This window comes from Oculina patagonica, unplaced genomic scaffold (genome assembly GCF_052425735.1).
Source record: "Oculina patagonica isolate OP01 unplaced genomic scaffold, crgOcupat unplaced8, whole genome shotgun sequence".
Taxonomy (NCBI): Eukaryota; Metazoa; Cnidaria; class Anthozoa; order Scleractinia; family Oculinidae; genus Oculina; species Oculina patagonica.
Window position 1 is genome coordinate 1 of NW_027558690.1, and position 15,000 is coordinate 15,000.

At 40.2% G+C, this 15,000-nt stretch overlaps 2 protein-coding genes across 2 annotated transcripts in view; both read right to left on the reverse strand.

The window, feature by feature from the left end:
* Positions 1–5,635: 5,635 nt before the first annotated feature.
* LOC144641270 (uncharacterized) overlaps positions 5,636–15,000 on the reverse strand; it is a 157,509-nt gene continuing 148,144 nt past the window's right edge. The window contains exons 15-17 of the mRNA XM_078500301.1: positions 9,852–12,137; positions 7,186–7,832; positions 5,636–5,978 (exon numbers count right to left, since the gene is read on the reverse strand). Of these exons, the coding sequence (XP_078356427.1) occupies positions 5,964–5,978; positions 7,186–7,832; positions 9,852–12,137 (2,948 nt within the window). The 3' untranslated portion in view covers positions 5,636–5,963. The remainder of the gene's footprint in view (positions 5,979–7,185; positions 7,833–9,851; positions 12,138–15,000) is intronic.
* On the reverse strand, positions 7,840–9,809 carry LOC144641271 (uncharacterized; the record flags this gene model as incomplete). Its single annotated transcript, XM_078500302.1, has 2 exons — positions 9,780–9,809; positions 7,840–9,693 (listed from the first exon to the last, which is right to left on the reverse strand). Coding segments are annotated over exons 1-2 (1,884 nt in total), but the record flags the coding sequence as incomplete, so codon positions are not given.

The following is a 15,000-nucleotide window of genomic DNA, read 5'->3' on the forward strand; positions in this document are numbered from 1 at the left end:
AACTCTCGCACTTCTTATAGCAGAAAATTAAATATGGCACTATATGTACTGATCATTACGTGTAAAACTTAACAGTTTTATTTATTAAGGTAAGAGTTATTGTATTAGCGAGAGATAACCCTGGTTAAGCTGAGTAAACCTACATAGTGCGTCACTTAAATGATAACCTTTTATTTCAGTTTTGATTGGCTTACTTATATCAACATGCTTTCCATGTAAATAGGCTGATGACCAAAGTACACAGATAGAACTAACGAACGTCAAGGACATTGCATTTTAACAAAAGGATCTATTTTTATGAGGATGGGTTATTAAAACCAGTCACGTAGTTATTTTTACATGGAAAGACTGGGAAAGAGTACTGTTGAGTTGAGAATATATTCATAAAAGAAATTTGAACTGATAAAATTTGGGCGGGTTTTACCAAATGCTAAAGAAGATGAAAAATAAAATACTGAGTTTACGCCATTGATTTGTAATTATTTAAATTGAACTCTAGTGAGAACTTGCCACCCAAATTTATATGTTAAAATATGTGACAAGAAAAAGTTAATTTTTCTGTTTCAAAGAAGTAGAAATTCAACGGAGGAAAAGTTGAAAAACGTCTTTTATAATGTTCAACATAATGTTCGCTAAGAGGTAAAATGTTTAAAAACAAGTTACCGTATTTATTCGATTAAGCGCCCAACCTCGAATAAGCGCCCACCCTGAAGGTAGGAAAAGTTTATAAGCGCCCAGCCTCGAATAAGCGCCCCCCCACCTTCCTTAAAAAAAAAACCCTGAAGTGCACAAGAGAAGTAGTGATTATTTTTGAAGTTGCGACTGAAATTGGCTTAGTACTACTTCCTCGAAGACCGAGTTTTCTTAGTATTTTACAAAAACTTTCAATGAACAGTTAAAGTTTTGCTTTGGTACGTCTCAACGCTTTATTACTATTCATTGTTTTGTTGCACAATAAACTAACTACTTGCTAAAAATGGTGAACATTTTAATAAGCGCCCAGCCTCGAATAAGCGCCCAACTCGAATAAGCGCCCACCCTCAAGGTCCAAAAATTTAATAAGCGCCCAGGGCGCTTAATCGAATAAATACGGTATATACAAATAAAAACCGATCGTTTTCGACCACAGGCCACCCAGACGTTGTATTCGATTAAGGCGATTATACGACAATGTATGAGAATATACATATAGAACTTGGATGAGCTCACTATGTCATTTTTGCTTTGATGATAAAGAGCGAAAATTTGAAAAATAATAAGCCTTAAAAGTGTATGTTCGGGACTGGTGTTCATAAAAGAAAGGGCATCTTGTAAAACTTTCATTCAATCCTCCGTCTTTCCTATAACAAGCTGATAGATTCCAAAGTAGCACAAGTGTTTTCCTTTTTCTTCATCACAGTCGGAAGAAGTAGACACTTGAAGTTCTTTTAAAAGATTCAGAAAGCAGTTTTTTTGCTATTCCACTTGCGCCCGGCCAGGTAAGCTGAGGGGTATCAAATGGTCTTTGCGAGAATTTGCGAGCATGCGAGCAAAGCGTTTTTCTTTGCGAGCACGAGCACTGACAAAAGTTAGCCTTGCGAGCAACGAGCACTTTTCAAAAAGTTACACCACTGAAAACCGAGCATGCGAGCACTTGTAAAAATGTGCGAGCACGAGCAAACGAGCACCCACTAAAATTTTGCGAGCATTGCGAGCACGGCGACATTTTGAGGGACCATTCATGACCCCTAAGCTGAAATCTTTTTGTACAGGTGTTTTATATAGTTTAGTCTTCGCAGTTTTGCACCTTACTGAATTTGTCCTGTGGTTAGACTGCTGTACGAATCATTTCAGCAGTTTCTGCAAGCAATTTACGGCAGATAAGCTAAATCGAGTTCATCCCTATATTTATAATCTGCGTAAAAATAATATCTTACCTTCGTTTCGCGGACGAAATGAATCGCTGTTTTTTTTCTATGAGCTTCGTTTAGTTATAGTGACAGTGCTTTGATTTTTAAGTCGTGAATGCAAAGAACGACTTATTGCGGTCTGCTGGAGAAATTCAATTAAATTTGTGTAAACTCCCTTGGTAACCTGGCAATTTTATATTAAGTTTAAATTAAGTTCAAAATGGCGGATGAACGTGCACAAGGGCTGGTTTCCCGAGTTGTAAAGCGAACTTGTGGATGTACATCAGGAGAATACGAATATTTTTTTCCTTTCTGGAAGGAATTTTTCTAGTCAGGCCAGTGTTCGAATCCACATTTACACACAATGTAACGGAAAGGATGGCCAAGGAAGCAAGAAACTTGCACGCCGATCAGTAGCTTATTTTGAAAGTCCGCGGATATGAAATTATCTTTCATTGAAATGCAATCAAATAGTTGGTAAGTAATAAATCACCCTAAATAAGGCTGTATTTTCCGCTACAAATTAGTCTCACTCAGCAAGATTAAACTGATGCGTTTCGAAACAATTAGAGACATTTATAGTTGGCTTGCTTTGTCTTTCGGTCGATCATTCATTTGCACGTTCGTCAAGTTTTTGTATCTAGTAATATTTTCTATTCGTTGTCACACTTTCGTTAACGAAGTTCCCAAGTACATCTATCTCGTGACTTAAACTTAAATCAAAATTTCCTCTGGCATTCGTAGCTCATAATTTAGGTAGCAAGCCTTATGTGAATGATAAATTTGCTCTGTTTTTGAAAGGCAAAACTACATTTGTAAACACAGTATTATGCATCAGTCCCTTACAATTATTTTTTCTTCATACACATGGTCTGTCAAAAAAGGGACATATTAGTTCAACTGTGGTAATTGTAGTTCTCCAGGGGTGTATCATTGCACTCAGGTAATTGTTTGCTTTGTCAACATCCACTGAGTGCTATGGGGTAGACATTCAAAGAAATTTAATTCAAAGGGTGAGAGTACTATTGTTAGCGGCTATTAATTTTAGCGATTTTTTCTGAGCAAGATTTAGCGACTATTTAATATAGGGATTTTCCAAAAACTTCAAAAAATAGTAATATCGTGTAAACCAGCTTTTACTGGCCGGTGATGAACATATGGCTAAGATGAAAATAAATGTTCACTAAAAGAAAAAAACTACCGTATCTTGACATTGAATGAACATAAATTGCATTGCCTAAAAGAACAAAGTTACCAGTATCCATTTTTGTGTTCCATTAGGGTGGGAAGTGGGTACCGGGGAGGTACTTGAAATTTGACCAAGACAAGTTTTGGCAAGTACTAAATTTAGCGATTTTCGCCCAACTCACTAAAATCGCTAAAATGTAGTAGCCACTAATATAACAATAGTAACCTTAAGGTCGATTTCTGTACATGTCCTATGCCTCCCCCCCCCCCAAATAAATTCATGCAGTCATCTCAGCCGAAAAGGAACCTGGTTGCATGCCATGCTGATAAATAACAAATTGCTTACACTTAGATGGTTTGTTGTATGTGTTGTGCTACAGATTTATTTTAACAAGGCACATAGAATTTTGAATTAATTTACAGATTCGCCAAAACAATATCCTGCAATACAGCACATCACTGAACTCTGCATGAGGCTAGGCTGTCAAGAGGTGTGGGCTGGAATGAACATCCTGCAGTAACTTGTATGAAACACATGATCAGAAAAAGAATTTTATTTCAAATTTACTCTCATTTCACAAACAGTGAATATTGCTCTCTATAAATTGACTTTTAGCAGACCAGTTGTACAGCTTGAAAAATAAAATATTTGGAAGTTATTGTTATTGACTGCTGAAAAACAAAGAGTAAAAGATAAACAAGCTTTAAGGTTCAGATCCTTTAATCCAACATGGCCACCAAATCTATGCAGGATGGCTGGCAATGTATAGAGATTATTTAAAAACGAATTAATAAGGCTGATTAAAATGCATTGATGATTTTTGTGGAATGTAAAGGGGTAAAGACTTTTTGGTTGCAAGTAAAGATACCAGAAAAGGAAATAAGCAGCAGTTTTCATTTGTTACATGTATCAGGCCTCTAAATTGATAATAAATTATGTTGTCTTTACTGTTTCCTGCCAATTTCAATTCTTAGAAGTCACATGTATGAGGCATCTGTTAGTTTCTTTTAATTATTTGCCTTCTGTCACAGTGTCTGCCATTCTTTAACAGAGAAAAATGTATGTCGAATAATACTACTGTCCTGTATAAAATGGCTGAGTTACCTGGTTATTAATTAAAGAACCCTTTAGCAAATGTGAAACAGCTTGGTGAAAAAAAAAATTCCCTAGCTTCTTTCCATTACCAGCTTCGCAGCATCTTAAGGTACCTCATATCTTGTTACCACTATACGTGTCTCTCTCAGGGGTTATTTATCACTTACCAGCTAGAATTTTAAACATGACTCAACTATGACGTACGTTTAACAGATTTCATAGACAATTACAAAAATTGTCGTTTGTCAGCAGACATTTAAAATTTATTTTGGCTAATTCTGGGCTATCAGTTTATAATATACCACATTCACGACTTTGCTCATAGAGCCTTTGATTTTCAGTAGCTTTCACAGATTTCTCCAGTAAGTGAGCTGAAGGGGAAACTGATGAAAATACGGTAGCGCCGCACATTCGCATGTTTTCTAATGCATCGGCACTACTTTTAAATATATTTCGGCGGTTTCGGATACTTGCTTCGTATATGTTTTGCAATCATTTAGTATGACAAAGGTTTTTTTTATTTCCATTTACCCAGTTTGCTTTTACTGCATAACACATTTCCGTGATTGGAATACGGATTCTAACCGAAAGGGAACTAAACTTACGTAAAATTTAGCTGCTGAGCTGAATCTCGAATGCGAGAAAACCGGAAATAAAATTGCGCTTGCGCGGCAACCGCGTAGCTTGGCAACGAGATACTGTAATGCGCCCTTAAATTACGCCTGCGCACAATACACATTTGCATACATTCCTTCGATAAGGAGCGTCAAAATCGTTTTCTCTTTAAGGTCGGGACACACTAGGCGACGACAGCTGGTCTCTGCGACAAGTCGCTCCTTGTGTAGTGCTTCAAAACATGTCGCTGCGACAAGGCGCTTGTTCGGTGCACACACAGTGAAGTGGAAATGTGAACTAGTTCCAATATAATATGGCGAAAAAAACATGACGTTCTCTCATTGGTTAATTTGTATTTTGTTGCAGCCACTTGTCGCAGAAGTGTGCACACGCTGCGACAACGCTGCTTTCGCTCATTTTCTCGCAGCGACAAAGATTGCCGCAAAAATGTAGGAACTTGTCCAAGCGACACGCTGCAGCGACCTGTCGCCTAGTGTGTCCCGACCTTTAAGATAAACAATAATTGGTCGGAGCAAAACAACTCGAGCAATATAACAATTGCAGAAATCAATTTTACAAACATGAAATCAAATTCAAGTGTTCAAAAAAACTCAAACTAATAACTGTAATGCAATCTGTTCAGGCAAGAACCCTACAAGATACTAAGGAGATACCGGTTTCACAAGCCAGCTAGCTATAGGTCCACCCCTTTGCGTTTTTGCAACATTTTTGCAGTCTAAAGGTTTGTTGGAAGATCTGTTAACTCTGTGCAAAATCAATAACTAGCAAACTTTCATGTCACGTGTTTTATTCCTCAATAATAATAATAATAATAATAATAATAATAATAATAATAATAAAACATTTTTATAGCGCCTATCCAGGTCTGCTCTAGGCGCTTTACAAATCTATAAAAATTCGTTAAAATTAGCTGAATAAATCTTAAAAATTAAAAATGTACATTAAAAGTAATAAAAAGTAAAAATCGCTAAGAGTAATAAGTTTTTAAAAAGATAAGTTTTGAGTTTTGATTTAAAAGAACTTAAATTGTCACATGAGCGGATAAAAAGAGGTAGACTGTTCCAGATTCAGGCGACGAAACAGCAAAAGCTCGAGACCCATACGACTTAAGGTGGAATTTGACAGGGTTAAAGCTCCAGTTCTCGTGTTACTGATCATAGAGTTTCCACCTGAAAGAAAAAGAATACGAGCACAGACCAGGTTATTGTCTGTCAAACAATCCATGCACGTTAAAAGTTCTTACACAGAGTAAATTGTGATCTTCTAGAGAAACGTGTTTAGTACTAAGGGCCTGTTTAGCAGGTAGGGTAATCCAAGTGCTAGAGTTACCCTAGCGGGGGCCGCTCCCACATTTCTTATTTTTTTCATCGACGTGTTTACAACTCCTCTACTTCATGTGGTGTTGTCTATATCAGGTGACATTCGTGAATAAATACGTACTGCGGTTCTTCCAAAGTCCAGTTTAAGGTGGCTCAAGAGGGGGAACTGTCACCTTCAAACTGAATGGTCTCAAACGAATTTCCAATCACTGGTGACAAGTCATCATCATTTTTTTTTAAAAAAGTTGCCATAACAAGAAAATAAACTGGCAAAAACACCCATAAGTTAGCTTTAAGTCCTTAATGCTAAAAACCGAGTTCGATAGCCCCCTTTATTATCAGTGGCGGAACTAGAGGAATGGCCCGGGATAGCCTGCAGAACAGGCGGTTTATTTTGCGGGTCGAAGCGCGAAGTGCGAGTTTTTATTTGGCGGGTCGCGTGGGGGCGAGCACGACCTCGCAATAACCCCGCAAAAAATAAACCGCCTGTTCTGCAGGCTAGGCCCGGGAGGGCGGCACCCCTCCATGTTTTTGATAAAATATATGTTTAAATGATCCCCCTGATTAAAATGTTAGGTGTAGATACAGAACAAAGGCCTTTTTCTTAGTTGAAGGTCTGAATCTGCCACTGATAACTATTATCATTTTTTGTCTTCTTTTTCGGTCTTCAAAAAAAAGGTTTACTTAGGAGGTCATCCTCGCATTTTAAATGGTTTAGCTTCTAAGAGGTGACCGCACGAACTTTGATTCTTCGTTGACTAACTATCTCCTTCCATTTCAGGACAAAACCAAATGGAGGAGTACTTTTAATGTGAAGGGGCTCGTCCGTACTTTGCAATCGGTAATAAACTTACACTTCATGTTTGTTTACCCTGGGCGCCAGAGGTTATACATTTCAATGAAACCGAGAACGGTTGACACGATCGTGCTTTAACGAATTCGTTGCACACACATCACAGAAGAAAACATCTGATACATAGGTTAACGTTTATTACACGTCAGTTGTCCCGGGAATATATTTTTATGACATACTTTCTTCATGATTCAGTATACTCACTTGTTGCTCGGTAGAGAACAATGAAGAGTACTTGGAACGATAGCTGTCAGCAGTTTTTGGGTGTTCTTTACCAAACAATTTCCGTCTGATATCAAGCGCACGCTTCTCTGACTCGAGAGCGGAGTTGTAGTCGCCCAGTGAGCGTTGTGTAACCCCTACTGAATGGTAGCTGTCAGCGATCTGTGAATGATCTTCGCCAAACAATTTCCGTCTGATATCAAGCGCACGCTTCTTGGACTCGAGAGCAGAGTTGTAGTCGCCCAGTAAATGTTGTGTAACCCCTACTGAATGGTAGCTGTCGGCGGTCTGTGGATGCTCTTCACCAAACAACTTTCGTCTGATATTAAGTGCAAGCTTTTTGGATTCGAAAGCAGAGGTGTAGTCGCCCAGTGAATGTTGTGTAACCCCTAGTGAATGGTAGCTGTCAGCCGTTTGTGGATGCTCTTCACCAAACAGCTTTCGTCTGATATCAAGTGCATGCTTCTCTGACTCGAGAGCGGAGGTGTAGTCGCCCAGTGAATGTTGTGTAACTCCTAGATCACGGTAGCTGTCAGCGGTCTGTGGATGCTCTTCACCAAACAACTTCCATTTGATATCAAGTGCATGTTTCTTGGACTCGAGAGCGGAGGTGTAGTCGCCCAGTAAATGTTGTGTAACTCCTAGATCACGGTAGCTGTCAGCGGTCTGTGGATGCTCTTCTTCACCAAACACTTTTCGTCTAATATCAAGCGCATGCTTCTTGGATTCGAGAGCAGAGGTGTAGTCGCCCAGTGAATGTTGTGTAACCCCTACTGAATGGTAGCTGTCAGCGGTCTGTGGATGCTCTGCACCAAACAACTTCCGTTTGATATCAAGTGCATGTTTCTTGGACTCGAGAGCGGAGGTGTAGTCGCCCAGTGAATGTTGTGTAACTCCTAGATCACGGTAGCTGTCAGCGGTCTGTGGATGCTCTTCACCAAATACTTTCCGTCTAATATCAAGCGCATGCTTCCTGGATTCGAGAGCAGAGGTGTAGTCGCCCAGTGAACGTTGTGTAACCCCTACTGAATGGTAGCTGTCAGCGGTCTGTGGATGCTCTTCACCAAACAACTTCCATTTGATATCAAGTGCATGTTTCTTGGACTCGAGAGCGGAGGTGTAGTCGCCCAGTGAATGTTGTGTAACTCCTAGATCACGGTAGCTGTCAGCGGTCTGTGGATGCTCTTCACCAAATACTTTCCGTCTAATATCAAGCGCATGCTTCCTGGATTCGAGAGCAGAGGTGTAGTCGCCCAGTGAACGTTGTGTAACCCCTACTGAATGGTAGCTGTCAGCGGTCTGTGGATGCTCTTCACCAAACAACTTCCATTTGATATCAAGTGCATGTTTCTTGGACTCGAGAGCGGAGGTGTAGTCGCCCAGTGAATGTTGTGTAACTCCTAGATCACGGTAGCTGTCAGCGGTCTGTGGATGCTCTTCACCAAATACTTTCCGTCTAATATCAAGCGCATGCTTCCTGGATTCGAGAGCAGAGGTGTAGTCTCCCATTGAATGTTGTGTAACCCCTACTGAATGGTAGCTGTCAGCGGTCTGTGGATGCTCTTCACCAAACAACTTCCATTTGATATCGAGTGCATGTTTCTTGGACTCGAGAGCGGAGGTGTAGTCGCCCAATGAATGTTGTGTAACTCCTAATAAATGGTAGCTGTCTGCGGTCTGTGGATGAACTTCACCAAACAATTTCCGTCTGATATCGAGTGCAAGCTTGGCCGACTCGAGAGCGGAGTTGTAGTCGCCCAGTGAATGTTGTGTAATTCCTAATAAATGGTAGCTGTCAGCGGTCTGTAGATGAACTTCACCAAACAATTTCCGCCTAATATCGAGTGCAAGCTTGGCCGACTCGAGAGCGGAGGTGTAGTCGCCCAGTGAATGTTGTGTAACTCCTAGATCACGGTAGCTGTCAGCCGTTTGTGGATGCTCTTCACCAAACAACTTCCATTTGATATCAAGTGCATGCTTCTCTGACTCGAGAGCGGAGGTGTAGTCGCCCAGTGAATGTTGTGTAACTCCTACTTCCCGGTAGCTGTCAGCGGTTTGTGGATGGTCTTCACCAAACAACTTCCATTTGATATCAAGTGCACGTTTCTTGGACTCGAGAGCGGAGGTGTAGTCGCCCAATGAATGTTGTGTAACTCCTAATAAATGGTAGCTGTCTGCGGTCTGTGGATGAACTTCACCAAACAATTTCCGTCTGATATCGAGTGCATGCTTGGCCGACTCGAGAGCGGAGTTGTAGTCGCCCAGTGAATGTTGTGTAACTCCTAATAAATGGTAGCTGTCTGCGGTCTGTAGATGAACTTCGCCAAACAATTTCCGTCTGATATCCAGTGCAAGCTTGGCCGACTCGAGAGCGGAGGTGTAGTCGCCCAATGAATGTTGTATAACTCCTAATAAATGGTAGCTGTCTGCGGTCTCTGGATGAACTTCACCAAACAATTTCCGTCCGATATCGAGTGCAAGCTTGGCCGACTCGAGAGCGAAGGTGTAGTCCCCCAGTGAATGTTGTGTAACTCCTACTTCCCGGTAGCTGTCAGCCGTTTGTGGATGCTCTTCACCAAACAACTTCCGTTTGATATCAAGTGCATGTTTCTTGGACTCGAGAACAGAGGTGTAGTCGCCCAGTGAATGTTGTGTAACTCCTACTTCCCGGTAGCTGTCAGCGGTCTGTGGATGCTCTTCACCAACCAACTTCCGTCTGATATCAAGTGCAAGCTTGTAGGACGCAAGAGCTTCTGAGTAGTTGCCTCTGTTGTGTTCTATGACGCCAAGGTCTAGATAGTTCTGCGCTAGAGCCTCTTTGTGTTGTTCTGAACTTCCGATGATGTTTTCTTTCCTTTTCATGCTTTGGTGCAGTGCTTTTTCATGAAAGCTGATTCTTTCTTTGGTAAGCGTTATAGTGTTCGCCTCGTATTTGCTAAATGTCCGTAATAAACAAACGACATTGCGATAGAAATTAAACCAACCAGGATTGCTCGTTTGGAAATCTACCTCAGAGTTTTTTAGTATGCTGAGCACCAAATTGCCGAAAAACTGATTGGTGGCACGGTTAGAAAATGTTTTTACTGCACTGCTCACAAGAAAGATAACTTCAATTACAAGTGGTTGGTTTAGCAAGGGATTGGTTTGTCCTGTTGGTGTGATGCGCTTGAATCCTTTCTTTGTTGTCGCCTCTGTCGTAGGGATCACTAGTAAACACGGGTCATTTGCATCTTCGCATTCCTTCAGAGCTTTCATATAGAACTTGGATGAGCTTACTATGTCATTTTTGCCTTGATAATAAAGAGCGAAAATTTGAAAAATAATAAGCCTTAAAATAGTATGTTCGGGACTGGTGTTCATAGAAGAAAGGGCGTCTTGTAAAGTTTTCATTCCAGCCTCCGTGTTTCCGATAACAAGCTTATAGATTCCAAAGTAACATAAGTGTTTTCCTTTTTCTTCATCACAGTCGGAAGAAGTAGGTACTTGAAGTTCTTTAGATTCAGAAAGTAGTTTCCTCGTGATTCCACTCTCGCCCCAGGTCACCTCACCAAACGCCTTGGAATTGAGCAGTCGCCTGTAGAAAACTTTTTTTCCAAGCTGTTTGGCTGCCATTAACGCTGAATCGAAAATCTGGTAAAACGTGGCTCCTTCACTACAGTAAAGGGAGTGAAGAAACAGCTCTGCTTTCGTCAAAACATCGAAAGCTCTGTCGGCTGTCTTTGAATCTAAACAGCCGTCAATTAGACTTTGAACAGTTTCTTTTTCGTGCTCATAGAACTCAATGAATGCTGACCTGGAACGCCCTGTGAGAAAATTCTCATTTAGTTTCTCGAATTGTTCAATGTAAAAGGCATAGTAGCGAGACTTTGAAATGAGAACTGTTTGCTTCATGTCAGTTTCTCCCTTTTCTCTTGCAAACGACTGAATTAGTTTATGCATAGAGAATTTATCAGAATTTGAGCAACAATCAATAAGAGATTTCCTTAGAAGTCTTCGCAATACTTTCTCTGCTTCGGTTGTTCTTGTTATTCCCAAAACAGCTGCGGCAATCTTTAAATCAAACTGTGCCGGAAGAATACACAGGGCAACCAAAGATTCTTGGTCTTTAGTGGAGAGTCTCTGGAACGACGAGTCAAATAAGGTTTTCAATCTCAGATTGCTTGGATAATCTGGGTCATCTAACATTTCCACAATGTTATCTGAACACTTCATAAACTCATCAAGATATTGACTGCATCGAGCGAAATCTTCAGAAATGGAGGAACACAATAACTTTATGGCTAGAGGCACCTGCCCGCAGATTTGCGAAACTTTTGTTAAGTCAGAAGAACTCGCTTCTGGAAGCAGTTGGCGAGCCAGGGCTTGACATGACAAATCATCTAGTTCTTTTATTCTGACAGCCATGTGTCCCTGCAAATGTAGATTCAAGAAAGACAACGACTCCCTTGTGGTTAGAAGGAAGTTGATCTTGTCACTGCGATTGAGAAGATCGCCAATCAAGTTGATAACCTCTTCCTTTACGTTTGGCACGCCACATTCAAACAGGTCATCAGCATTGTCGAGGATTATAACACAGCGATCTGATACTTTGTCAAAAATTACACCAAGCTCATCATCAGTTGATAAACTCTGTAATTTATCAGTTTCAATTATCTTAGACTGTCGGAGGAGGCTAAGAAGTTTTGATGTTAAATCGCTTTTTGACTTAAACCCTCGTAATGAGAGAAAGTAGACGGGTAATTCACGAGCTTGAAGACGATGTCCTACGGCGATTGCAATGGAGGTTTTTCCGAACCCTGGTGATCCCCAGACTGAAACAATTCGGGTTGATTCGGAAGTCATGTGACCAACAACTTCGTCACATTCGTTCTCGCGGCCAGTGAAGTTGGGGACCATTTTGGGAAGGTTTGATCTTGGCAGAAATGTTTTAGATCCTAGCAAAAACAAAATAATAAAAGTTCTTCAGGTTAATAAAACATGTTTCTTTTTGACAAACACATAGCAGATATTATTTAGCATACGCATAAACATTAACATTTAAAGCCAATCATCGATTTAGCCACTCATCGCTAAATCTGGCATTTACAAAGAACAAAATATTTTATTTATTTTGTTTAAAGTCGATTTTCTCAGTCATTTGGAAATGAAGTTAGTTTGACCGTGAGACTACGACAAATTATCTCTTTTACTCAAAGGTCATCGAGGGAGACGAGTAAAATGAAACGAACGGGAAAAATTGCCGCGCGAAAACTGGGAACAATGCGTGAGGACGGCGTGAGTATTTTCTTGCGGCTGTTTTTCCCTCCAATCCTTTACACTTCTCGCAAAGGGTAAGTAGGGACTGCATGCAATACATCTTACGAGTTTAGAACCAGCCAAAAGATCATCAGTTTCCCGTCTAGTGATCTGTTTTAATATGGTTCACATGATTAAGTTTGCAACCAGACAAGCTGCCCAAAAAGTTATATCAGCAGATAAGTTCAAATTGAGTTGGGTTATAATAAACAGAATATTACATGGTTGCTTGGAGATATGAAATTTATCTTCTCGTGTTCAAATCGATATAATACTCGTTCTCTGCGCTCACTCCTGAGATATCGATTTGAACACTCGAAGATAAATTTCATATCTCCGCGTAACAATGTAATATCCTCTATTTACTATCCAGGTAGACTACAATTAACACCCGAGACCGGTTAAAATATGGCACGGTATTTGTATTGTAGGTCATCGGTTAAATAGGTTATTTGTAATATTTTAAGCCACCTGGCGATACGCAACGCAACGCTTCAAAATTCTTTAAAATAAGGTTAGTGAGAAAACGCTTGTTCTCTGTTAGCTGGAAGCAATCAGCTTTAAGTCCTAGTACCACTCAATTTGCTAAGTTCTTGCAAAGTTTTTTTAAAAACTTTGCAAGAACTAAACAATTCAGGCGGTATTAAAATACCGCCTGAATTGTTTAAGTTACGTTTTTAAATTAATTCTAATGAAGATCTTCGTTAGACTAGCGATGGCTTCCAATTATTCTTCAAGGATTTTTTCAATGTTCCTTTTACAAAGATTAGCCGAACGTTTCTTCAGAAGTAAGTCTAAAGCACATACCAAATGTCTGGTTCAGGTTACCCCATTCGAATACCTGTATCAACAAGCTTGTTCAGCCTAATGTATTGAGCATTTTCCTGAAGTTCTCTTCGCTTGTTTCTCATTACCCAAGTCACGTTGACCAACACCCAACTTGGTGTACGTTTGCGCAACATCATGAACCTCAGGTCCAAGCTCATGTTCAAGTTTTTTCTGCCTAATGTCTAGAACAACGTAGATTTTATCATCGCTGTATATATGTTTATAAGTGTATAAATGGACTTATGAATCACTCTATGGAGTTACTAGCTAACAGGGACATTCATAGCTATAACACAAGGAATAAAGACATGCTAAGGCTACCTCATGTAACCAAAAATTGGGGAAAGCAGAGAGTGTGTTATCACTCTCTGAAAGACTGGAATACCCTAGACAGAGACACCAGAAATGCACTTGATTTTGTAAATTTTAAGCGTAGCGTTCTAAGTAGGTTTTTTAGTTAATTCTTTCAAGTTAGTTTTTAATAACAGTTTTTAATTCTTAGGTATTTTTGTTTTATTGTATATAGTCTTATTAAGTATTTTTAATCTTAGTTAGGACCTTTCTGAAAACCACTGTATAGTGAATGAAGGCTTCCTAATAAAAGATTATTATTATTATTAAAACCAACTAATCAGATTGCTTCATTGCCGGTCCAAGCCCGATTGCATAAATGGCGCCCAATATTAAAACAGTACATAAGAAAATGTTAGCCTCGAGCTTATGTTTCAATACAAAGGATTTCGTTTTATAATCCTACGCAGGTTAATGAAGGAAAGACACAGAGAAATCATATACAATAAAACTGTATTGTTTGCCGGGAAAAGCAAAGCCGCATCAAAGGCGGAGCCGAGGAACCGAGACTGCCCCCCCCCCCCCCGATGCGGCCCCCGGGTGGGAATGGGTGGGTGAAAGCAAAACCTGTACAATGCAACTACATGACAGTGCACTATTGCCTGAACACCAGAACTTGAATATAGCTTAGACTATCAAGTATCTGCAAAAAACTAACGACTGGAGTTCAAATCGCTCCCTCGAATGATGTTTTTCTTTCCGGTGTGAGCTGCGCTATCAGTATTACCATAAGCCTGCGTAGCAGGCGCCGTAGGTTCCGCAGTTTCTAGCGCACGTATGGCAGAAACGCGAAAGGCGCGAGGGGGCCTCGCACGGCCTTCTCGCGATCGCGTACTCTTTTAAAGCGCTAAAAACGTTCGCAGGCTATAGTACCATCTGTAGTGAGCAGTTAACGATTAGTTTATTTCTTAGCGGAAAGTGATCGATATGTGAAGACGAGCCATGCCTATTCTTAAAGCGGGCACAATCGCCCCGCAAGCTACTCAACTTTTCGCTCCCTCACTGACCCACTACATAGCCCATCGCGACAGCTAATAAGTATTTTTTGTCAACAATGAAAACCAAAACCCCGAGACTGCTCAGTGCGGACTGAAAATAACTTTTAACTAAAGAATTTTACATGTTGTTTCATATGGGGGTGTTAAAATCATCGGGAGGATTTTCTTATACATGTTTAGGATGTGCCTTAGTGTTTGTAACGTTTACTAAGATTTTGAAAGACCAATACTCTGCCTGATATGTAAAACTTATGTCATAGTTGTTTTTAACTAAAAGGCGAATTATAAAAACCTTGTCTTTTACAGTAACGTTATAAATGATCAG